At 42.4% G+C, this 10,987-nt stretch overlaps 1 protein-coding gene across 2 annotated transcripts in view; it reads left to right on the top strand.

The window, feature by feature from the left end:
- Positions 1-2,835: 2,835 nt before the first annotated feature.
- Positions 2,836-10,987, top strand: part of CLSTN2 (calsyntenin 2) — a gene marked incomplete at both ends in the record, with an annotated part of 388,624 nt that continues 380,472 nt past the window's right edge. The window contains one exon of one of the 2 annotated variants that reach the window (XM_082487183.1): positions 2,836-3,017. Coding sequence is in view for 1 of the 2 variants with exons in the window: in XM_082487182.1 (XP_082343308.1) it covers positions 2,926-3,013 (88 nt within the window). The remainder of the gene's footprint in view (positions 3,018-10,987) is intronic. The other variant, XM_082487182.1, reaches the window with a different exon arrangement.

Raw genomic sequence — 10,987 nt, 5'->3', positions numbered from 1 at the left:
AGAAGTTAATGGACACATCTAGTTGCAAAGCAGCATAAAATGTAAGTCCTAATGGCAATTATTTAATTTAAATTTCTGCATAGTGCTACATCATTGTTATTGTTTGTAAATATTTCTATCCATCGACATCCATCACATGTATAAGACACCACCAGAAGACTGTAGAATGCCCAGGCTGTCAAGTCAATAAACAAATACATCAGGTAGAAAGAAGAACTATTTTTGATTAAGGTACAGGAGCTGAAATTATTTTTTTGATTCTGACACCAATATAATATTGTTTATCAGTGAAGTCTCTTCATCTTTTGTACTTCAGCTCCCTGCCTGTGGCATGGGCTAACATCGGTCCCTTTTCATTTCTGTTATCTGTCTTTTTTATTTAGCCTGTAAGTTGGCTGAGGAGATGTGTCTTCCTGTACAGCACCTGTCTTGCGAACCTGCTTTCTAGATACTACCACCAAAGCAGGTGTGTTATGGATTGTTAATAATAGGCTAATACTTAAAATTGGAAAACATTGCTTTTTAGCTTTCTCAAATCCTTGCTAATTCACTGTATGAACATACCCTCCTCTGAATTATGTTGCTGTGTTTATTTATAAGCTATTTCAGTGTGTTAGTCCATAGGTCATATTTCTAACCTTTCAGAAAGTGGGACGTTGCATTATGGACTTCTGCCGCAGCTTGCCAAGTATCTTTTTTTTTTTTTTTTTTAAATTAGCAAACTAAAATCCTATAGATTTCAAAGTTCCTTCTATGCCTTTGCAATCTGTCAGTCTGACTGCTATAAACGTGGACAACTTTGGCCAGGACCACATGGATTTAATGTGATTCCCATTCATGTTGATAGTTAAGCCTCTCTGCACTATATTTAATAATTGCCTGCAGGTGATGGATGTATTTAATAATTGCCTCCAGGTGATGGATGTTGGGCACTCAGCACAGCAGTGCACTTTTAAAAAGATCAGCTGCAGTGTACCCAGCTGGTTTCACAAGCCAGGTAGTGGTGTGCTCCCAGTTGGGTGTCAGGAGGCACGATCAAGCCTCGGATCATACACTAACAGGGCTTTTGAGCTATTTGCAGGAAATCCTTACTGTTTGTATGTAGCAAATGTTGTGTTGGAACATTCGACACTTTGGGGATAGAGCAGTTTCCTCCTGACTATCCTAAGTGACATAATAGCTGAATTCCTCACCGAAAAATCTTCTTCTGTAGAAAGATGAAAAACAACTGAATGCTGCCAAAAATTAATTTTTCTGTGTGTAGTTGTCTGGTGTGCCAAATTATTTTGCTGCTGATTTCCCCTAGTTTTTCTTTATGCCTGTTCCATTCCATTTCACAATAGAGATTACAGGAAAGCAGATTCTGTAACTAACTAGACGAGGAACCAAAACGAGCATTACATGTTGGTCCCAATTGATATAACTTGAATTTTTTTTTTGTCTGGATGAAGTGGAACAATAAATGTGTATTTCCAGCCTCCTTTAGCAGATGAAGTGTTGCATCTTAGATTTGGAAAAGGGCTCGGGTTCTTGTCGCTGTGTCCCATCCCACTTTTTCTGTGTGTGGTTGGAAGGAGGAGGAGGGAATCTTGCAATCCATCCACTCAAAGAGATTTGCTGAATGGATCATGTGTCTAGAGAAAGATCATGAAAAGGAAGGTTTGGGTGGAGACCCAAACCCAAATGATTTTACCCAATGACTGTGATGTCTTCTGTCTCAGTGTTACGTGGGGTTATGTAGCATGGATCCTAGCCTTGCCCTTTGGCATCCGGCGTTCAATGAACACTCCTACTGTTTCACTGGAGCAGCCCAAGCTTGCTCTCTGTCAGAATGACAACCTTCACAAAGTCAAGTGTTGAACAAGCACATGTGAGAGTTGGGAGTCTGTTGTGAGCACTTGCTTTCCAGAATTAGGTGGCTTTGATGGGCAATTTATGGGATAGAGCACAAATAAGACAACAGTTGAAGCAGGGACGGGACTCTGCAGGGAGTAAGCTCCCCTGCAGCGATTCCTTGTAGCTCTCATGGCTCATATGTAGTTAATACCTTACAGCTAATATAGTTTATACTCCTACAGCGAGTGTTGTCCTCACGTTTGCTGGTGCCTTCCTTCCAGAACACCTCAGACATCTGCAGTCTTGAACAGGAGCCTCACCTGGGCGCACTTTCCGAGCCCCACCGCACAGCTTTCCCCGCCTTCACCGCCCCATCCCGCGTCCCCGCACCACTCCGAGCCCTGCCGGCGCTGGCTCCCTCTCTAAGGTTTGAAGTCTTGTCCGGTTTTTTTTTTTTTGCTTTACCAAAACCTTTGCAATTTGTCTTCTTCCTCCGACAAAATCACTTCGTGTTCTCTCCCCTCTCTTCCCACCTCGGCTTTCCAAGGTCTCCTCTTTCCCCTCCAAATTTACTGCGCTGTTCCTGGATCCTCTCTGGCCTGTTCCTTTCTTCCAGCCCCCGCCCCGGCGCCCTCCTGCCCCGGTGCCCCCTGCATCCTTCACCAGAGCCTTGTTTTCTTCCTCCCCGGCCCATCTCTTCCTCACTGCCGTTCTCCGCACCGCGGGGGGGGGGGGGGGGGGGGAAGACCACACCTGCACGAGCAGGTGCGCGCGGCCGCCCCGCCCCGCCCCCTTCTCCTCACAGCCGGGCCCGGCGGCGGCGCTGCCCCTTCGGCGGAGCCGGGAGCCCCCCGCACCCCCCCCCCCTCCATGAATATTCATGCATCCCCTCCCAGTGACGTCGCCGCGGTCCCGGGGCGGGAGCCGGAGCCGCCCCGGTGCTGGCAGTGAGGGCGAATGAGGAGGGAGCGGCGGCGGCGGCGGTAGCGGGAGCCTCCGCCCGCCTCGCCTCGCCCCGCAGACAGCCGCCACCGGGAGCCGCCGCGCAGGGCGGCGTGTCGGGCGCGGAGGGCCGGCGCCGCGGCGGGGATGCGGCGGCGCTGCTACTGCTGGGGGCCGGCGGCGCCGCTGCCGCTGGTGCTGATGCTGGGGCTGGGCAGCCTGCTCGCCGCCAAAGGCAGGTAGCGCGGGCGGCGGCCGGGGGAGGGGGGGGGGGGGGGGGGAGTCGCTGCCCGCCAACCCGCGGGCGGCGGTCAAGTACTTGGGCGGCGGGGGTGAGGCGGGGCCGGCTCCTCGCGCCGCTGCGGGGTCTGAGCGGGGCCGGGCCGGGCGGTCACCGCGGGGCGCGGGCGGAGAGGCGGCCAAGCAGAAAGTTCGAGGGGTCGGGAGGCTGCGGGTCAGCCGGTTCCCCACAACTCGCTGGCCTCTGCTCTTTCGGGCGTGCCCGCGGGCGGCGGGACACACGCGCACACACACGAGATGCGGGAAGCGGCCGAGCGGAGCGGGAGGTGCCGCTCCCGGTGCGGGTGGCAGCCGCCGCTCGGCGGATCGCGTGTAGGTTGGGGTCTGCTGCTTCCCAGTAATGGGTCAGGAAAGGCTGAAAGGAGAGAAACGGGAGAAGGTCCTCCGGAGCATCCCCAGTCCGCTCGCTGCTTCCCCCTTTACCCGCCGCCCGTCGGGAAGCGCAGGCTGTCGCAGGGTCACTGGGACTCGCTGTTCCGCAGCGCCGGCGCTGCCGCGCTCCCCTCGCCCGCAGGCTCCGAACGCTGCCCGCTCGAAAAGGCGCTGGGCTCCCCGGCCTCACGGGGTCTTCTTCCCTTTGCTTGTTTTCTTTTCCCTTGACGTTGTCTTCTCGCAGGTCTGGTCTGACTTTTTAGCCCCAAGTTTGAAGAACTTAGTTTTGAGAACTTTGCCTCAGTTGATTTTATATTATTTAAAAGCAGTTCTAGTCTTTTTAGTTTTATATGAGGCTTTACCTTTTATTTTGCTTGTTTGTGAGAGCGAGAATGGAAAACTTCAGTGTTTGTTTGTTTTCTTTAAAAGAAAATAACCGCACGAGTCCTAACTTTGAGAGGAAACCGATTCTTTCCAGCATACATTGCCTTAACTTTCTTTAGGTTAACCTGTATAACCTGTACGAAAGTAACCGTAGGAAATGAACTGCTGCTTCTGTTACTAAACCAACATATACCTTGAGGTCCTGGTGGGATACGGTGTTTTCTGTGCAGATTAACTGTATGATACAACAAATACTATGAAACGTTTTGATGGGGGGGAGTTGTTGTCCTCCTGTTTAATTTCTTATGTATTTTAAGGTTATTATTTCCTTTATATGGATCTTTTCTTTAGACAAGCATGCGAGTTTTTAGTTCGTGGAAGATGTCTTTTTAAATACTCCAGGTAGTTCATCAGACAAATCGGAGTTGTTTTCTTGTTGGATTCTACTTTGTATTTGACCACTGGAGGGCTGCAAAGAGCACTTTTGGGTAACAGTAGCTACAATTTACCAGTATTTAGTGTTTAAAAATAGACATTTTAAGGGTATTTAAGTGCTTTAAGCTTTCACTTATTAATTTACACACCTTCTTTTTTACTATTAGATACCGTCAAAGACTATAATGCAGGATTAATAAATGAATTAACATATGTTGGCACTGTATGCAGTTAATATCTCTTATACATACTTCTGTGGACTATTCTTCCCCACGCACACCTGATCGGTAGTGGAAAGAAAAAAAGGGTTTAGTTCAATAAGAATTTGGTGGTGCTTTCTCCTTGCTTTAAGCATCCTATTGTAGAGAGTAGCAAAGACAATCTAAGATAATGATTTCAAATCTTACCCTATCTCATCTACGTTGCTGTGCTCTGCTGCTCCTCGTTTTAAAAACAAAACTAATCGCCCCTCCTTTCCCCACATGTTTTTAAGGATGGGGAGAAGGATTACGGAAACACTCCTGGTTCTCACCATTCACTCAGTAGAAAATCACAATTACTTCTACAAAAATAGCTCCAGGCTGCGAAAATTTTTTGCCCTCCATAGAAAGGAAAAAAACAAGACTCCCTGAAGTTTTCCATGGAAAAACAAATGTAAGAGGTAATGCTACAATGTTTAGTAGGTTCTAAGTTACAGAACTTAATTTGTGTGTTAAATATTCATATGCAATTTGTGGCTTTGTTAGACTTCTAGCAATTTGTTGACCCTGGGATCTTTATCATAGGTCTAAATAAATAACCATTTTGGACAGAAAAATGGTTTCTTTAAAGTATTTTCAGACAGCTTTGATCAATAAGACAGAGAGGTGCAATTTCTGGTTTATTGGAAATGCATTAATGATGCCTGGAAATTGTATGAACAGTCTCTCATGGTCTTCAGTTATGTAAAATAGAATTTGCTGAAGGGTAAATTTTTTTTTTTCTTCCCCAGCACATTCAAAATTCATAGGTGCATGTGGTCACAGGCAGGGAGAAATTCTACCTGCAGCGTTTCATTTTCTGTCTCTCCACAAATCTATGCATAAGATAAGGCTAATCTTTTAAATTATTGATTATCTTATTCTAGTATTTACTATTAAACTACTCGGTGAAGTCCTGAAAAGGTTGCCATATCCAAATTCCTTGTGAGACCCAATTAGTCAACCTTTCAAGTTTGACTGTATTTGAACTTCATCATTAACATAAACATTTTCATCTTAATTTTTAAGTACAGTTGAAAGCTTCTGAGTGATCTGAATAACTAAGAATATTTGATTCCAATTAAATTAATTACATGGGCAAAACTTGAAGTCTTAGTCATTCAGGACACTTCCAAATCAATGGAACATTCAGTCCCACTTGGCAAGTCTATATGTGAATACATCTGACACGACTATCAGCGGTAGAAAAACAACTAACCCAGGGAGACAGAGCCAGCATATTCTGCATAAAAGAGATCTTAAAGCCTGGGGGGGGAAATTGAAGGAAAATCTTTGAGGACACGCTAGACAGATCCTGATTTCTGAATTTTTCTGCATAACACTGGTTACTTGTAACATTTTTTCACAGTAAATTATAATGAAATACTTTTCCATATCAGTTCAAAGGAGAGAGATAAAAAAAAAAACACCCTTCTTTTCATCCTCATCCAAAATACATGAGAAGTAATGTTTGGCACACTGCTTAGGCCAGAAGCTGGGGGATGAAACGCTTTCTGTAGCTTATGAAGAAAACCTGGAAAAGACATGTATGTGGTATCATATTTCCATTTTTCTCATCAATAAATGGAGATAGGAATATCTCTTTTCAGGAATGCTCCTTTTTTAAAAGTGTTCTGGTTGAAAAGCAATTCATGAAAACTGACTCTTCTGTCTCACAGGATGAAAGATTTGTCTGATTATGAAGTCTGGGTGTCAAGATAATGAAATGATTCAGAGGTCTCAAAAGACAAAAATTGGAGTATTTGATAACTGCTTTAGTATTCAGGTATTTCTGCATAGAAGACTGACAACTATATTTAAGTTGTCATTACAAAGCTAGAGAATGTTTGCCAGCCATAATCATGTTGTTACCAGTTTTAATTGCATTATTTGGAAGGCTACCAAAACCAGGAACCTAAGAGCTTCAGAGCTTTCAAAGCATATTTCAATTGTAAGCAAAGTGTGTGCTACTTCAAGAACACCCTGGAAGGTATGTCTTTTCTCACCAAACAGTAAGTGGCGTGAGAGCAGTGTGGAGTTGTAGTTCGGTCGCTTTTTTCCCTTCAAGGGACAGACCTTGGAGTTTGAAGGCAGTATCTGTATCTGGATAGACCTTCTCATGGCCAAATTGCACACTTGAAAGTGTTCTCAGTTTCCTTTTTCCGCCTATTAATGATTTGGAGAAGTATGTGAAAGCTGATTAGAAGCTCTCAGAGGCACTGTCACCTTGTTTTGATTACAGAATCATAGAATCGCTGAGGTTGGAAAGGGCCTTTAAGATCATCAAGTCCAACCATTAACCTACCCTGACAAAACCACTTCTAAAACTATGTCCTCAAGTACCACATCTACCCTTTTTTTAAACACCTCCAGGGATGGCAAATCCACCACCTCCCTGGGCAGCCTATTCCAATGTTTAATAACCCTTTCAGTGAAAAAATTTTTCCTAATATCCAATCTAAAATTGGATTATTTACTATTTAACTGGAAAAATTTATTGATGATCCAGTACTCCTGTGCATCCATTAGGCAATAAAATAGCAGAGTGCAAATTACTAGTTTTATGTAATTATAGCTTGGTGTGTTATGAAACAGATGCTATTCCTAGGGCTCTTGAAAATAAAAATTCATGATGATGTTATTTAATATCTGATAAAAATGTTAGAGGGTAAATTTTCTCATACACTTTTTGTGTATCAGATTTTCTATGTCAGATTGACAGGATGTTTGGGGAAAGTAATTTCAAAGGTTTAATTCTAGCTTCAAATATGTTTCCTTTCCTGCTTTTGTACGCGTATTGTTGATCTCCTCTTGGTCCTTATTTTGACTTAGTTGCCTCAAAGTGATTTGTTTCTGTTTCTTTTGTTTCCAAGAAGGTTATATTAGAAGGCAGCAAATAGCTTGCCTGGCTCCTATGGAGTGTCTGAGTGGTGTAGCTAGCACTTCATTTAGTAGAGACAGCCTCCCTACCGTGAAATAAGTAACAGGAAAGTGGAAGATAAAATCTATTGTTTCTATAGCAAGCTAATTGCTAGTGTCAAGGGTAGTTCCCTGTTGTCCATAGCCTGGTTTTGCACATATGGAAAATAATCAATCCTGATATTCAAAACATGTTTAATGTCACTTAATGTTGTGTAAGTGTAATTTTAAAAGACAAATTGTGAAACCCCATAGTGGTGAGATTTGGCCTGACTCAAATTTACAGTTTGTTTGTCTGTGGAGAGGACCATAAAGTAAGTGTAGCTCTCCTCAGAGACTTTTTTTTCCCCTCAGGTATCCTTAAAAAAGAGCAGTCTGAAAAGAAGAGGTAGGGGATACGTACAAAGGGATCTTTGACTTTCCTCTGGCTTTCCTGGTGATTGTGCTCAAGTGGCGGTTTCTCAGTCTCTCAGATGTCTTATCCCTTTTGATTTATTAAACAAATTATCAGAAAAAATAGTCTTCAAACAAGTTGCAATCAGTTTTAACAGGATACTTTAGAGGACAGTAACAGAGTTGGAAAATACATTTTCAGCTGGCGAAAAATCTTTAGGTTTGGATGTTGCACTTCAAGTAGCGTCTGGACCAGCTGGAGTTGGTTCCAATAAAGAACAGCGAGATTGATAAGGCTAGAAAAAGTGACCTGACATGCTGAAAGAGTTGTGTTTAGCTGAATGAAGAAGAATGGAGGGACATGCAAACAGTTTTCAGGCATATAAAAAGCTCCTGCAAAGCAGAGGATAAAATCATGCTCTCTGTGGGTAGGACAAAAAGTAAAGAGCAATGGGAAAGGTTCAGAGTAGGCTTTAGGAAAAGCTTCTCTTATGATATTTTAGTGCCTTTAACTGGAGAGCTGTGAGAAATATTTGGACCAATACTAGCATGTACAGTGGACCGGATCTTTTGGCAGGGAGGGGAATGGATGCAATGACCTCCTAAGGTCATCCTAAAACCTGAGTTTCTAACTACCCAGAAAACATTTGGTAGTGGAGAAAGAAAACACTTGGAGGCCATATGGACATTTAATAAAATGCCTTATCACCTGAGATTCTTCTTCAGGCACGTTGTGCCATTCCTTGGCCTCTCTACACTTGTTGACTGCAGAGTAGCAGCCCTCCTTCAGTGGCAGCCGCTGCAGCTGTCCCTCTTGGGGATATTCCCACACTCATTTATGTGTTCTTCTAGGTAAGGCCCTTCTGTCCTCAGAAGGTATAGTGTTTGACAGCTGCATGAAGTAGTATCTCCTCTTCTGCTATTCTCTAGAGTAGGCCACTGAATCACAATCTAGCAATAGGTGCTTGAACCAATTATGTAGACTCTTCACATCTTTGATACCAAACAAATAAGCAACTTTGTTCAGCTAATCCCCAAAGCCTTCTCTATGGGAGAAGCTATAGGGTTTTATGTGCTAAACCTTCAGATGGATTCAGCAAATGATTGTACAGTTTCATGAACGGAAAAAAAAATTCGAAATGTGCATAAAATAAAAAGGCACTACCTCTTGTTGAAGTGGTCTTATGTAACCTACTTCTGGAGGCTGGGACACTATCCAGGAGCAGTATTGTATGTGTTTTTTTCTTTTCCACAGGCGCTTGCAGTTGGCTGTTGTCAAAGACAGGGCTACTAGCTTCAACTGTCCCTTGTTCTTCTGCAGGGTGACTCTGCCTGTGGTCTTTGCCAGACAGTCCCATAAACATGGGGGGTGTGACTTATGAAATTGGCTTTCTTGCTGAACACAAATTATGATGTTTTGTTACGGGTTTTATGCTGAATTTTAAAGAACATCCTAGCTTATTTGAGACTTGGCACACTTTTTTCATTTCCATGAATGCAGGTTTTAAGTAGCATGCTGGCAAGCCCATGTTGAATGCTCTATGTGTACCTTTGATAATTGCAGCTGAGGTAGAGAGGAGAGTGACTGGGAATCTGGAACCCCAGTCTGTTAAACTTCAGAATCGGAGAACAGGTGAACCTTGTTGACAAATTTGAAAAGTGTGAGTCAAAGTAATAAGTGTTAAAAGATAAGACAGTTTGAAAATAACTAGAGGTGGGAAAAAGAAGCGTAATGTCAAACTTAGTCATTTGTTTTATCAAAAAGAAAATATTCTCTGACTACAGTTAAAGTTTGTGGTTTGATCCTGTTAGACTTTTATCTATGAGTTTAAGTATGTTGTGATTATTTAAAAATAGCAAAGTTGTCATGATTTGGAAAGGGTGTTTGTAAAAATAAGTTACAGGGAATTTTGCAAGAGACATTTGTGGTGTGATTTGAAGCGTCGTTAAATCTGTCACTCTTCATAGAGGCAGGGTTACTTGTCTGTCACTTTACGATGCAATATATAAAGCGCTTTCTGCATCATCATACACTTCCCTGTACTCCAAGTTACTTCTTGCGGAACAGTATAACAGGATGTCTGGTGTATGATTTATGTAGTGTTCAGAAAACATGTGTGTATAGAAGCATGCATATATGTTTGCTCTATATTTATTTTAAACAGATTTAATTTTATATACATACATATGTGCCTACATAGTTAACTGTGGGGTGTAAGAAATGATACAAATTTGAAAGAAAACTTCATAATTCGTTTTGCGTTCCACATCTTGTGAGGCTGTAGTGTGCCAAGATCCTTGAGTAGGATGTGCAAGACTTGCAAAGCTAGTATGCTTTGATACAATTATTTCTTCAGGGTAAACCCTACTGTTGAAAGGAAAAAAGCCCCTGAGCCTTTGTTTCTATGTTGTTTACATCTTCATGAACTCTGTTCATGTAATCTGGTTTCTTCTGAATGACTGTGAAACTGTAGAGTGAGAACTTCTGTTTTCAGTTTTATATTAATCAGGGTATTTAAGCATGCTAACAACTATGCCCAGTTGGAGAGAATTGTGCACATTGACTGTGGGGCTTTGAGCCAACATCTACAGGATGCTTGTACTGTTCGAGTGTTTTGTTTCCTTTTATGAACGGCAAATTTGTTATATAGAGTAGATTAATGAGGGGAATTAAAATATTTAAAATGTTTAAGTGTAGATTTTGAAAGCGTACCTTAGGAGAGTTCATTCTAAATGACTTCCTATTTATTTTGCTGTACATGTTCCCATAAAAATTAATATGATGACTGCTTATAACTGTTGAGTAAGGGAACAAGTTATTAAGAACAAGTTGTTAAAACATTGAACCTCTAAACTAAAAGCAACTTCTTGATAAAATAAGTATAAATGCTCTAGTCAGAAGAAGATGGATACGTATGTCTAACTCCATCAGTTAATGATATGTGTCATTCTCAATAACTGACATCTAAAAAAAAAAAAAAGTTCAATGTTTAAACCACACTGAATCAAAATGGGATTCTCCCTTCCCTACCCCCTGAAATCCTACTTAATGTGAGAGATGGATGATTCTTAAAATCTGTCTTTGAAGAAATTGCTGGGGTTTGTGTAACAATCTTTTGGTTCTGTTGCTTGGTGGCAAAATATTCCTGCGTTTGGCTCTGTGGTAT

Source organism: Vanellus vanellus (assembly GCF_965231255.1).
Source record: "Vanellus vanellus genome assembly, chromosome: 8".
NCBI classification, from domain to species: Eukaryota; Metazoa; Chordata; class Aves; order Charadriiformes; family Charadriidae; genus Vanellus; species Vanellus vanellus.
This window is presented reverse-complemented; position numbering and strand designations above follow the sequence as displayed.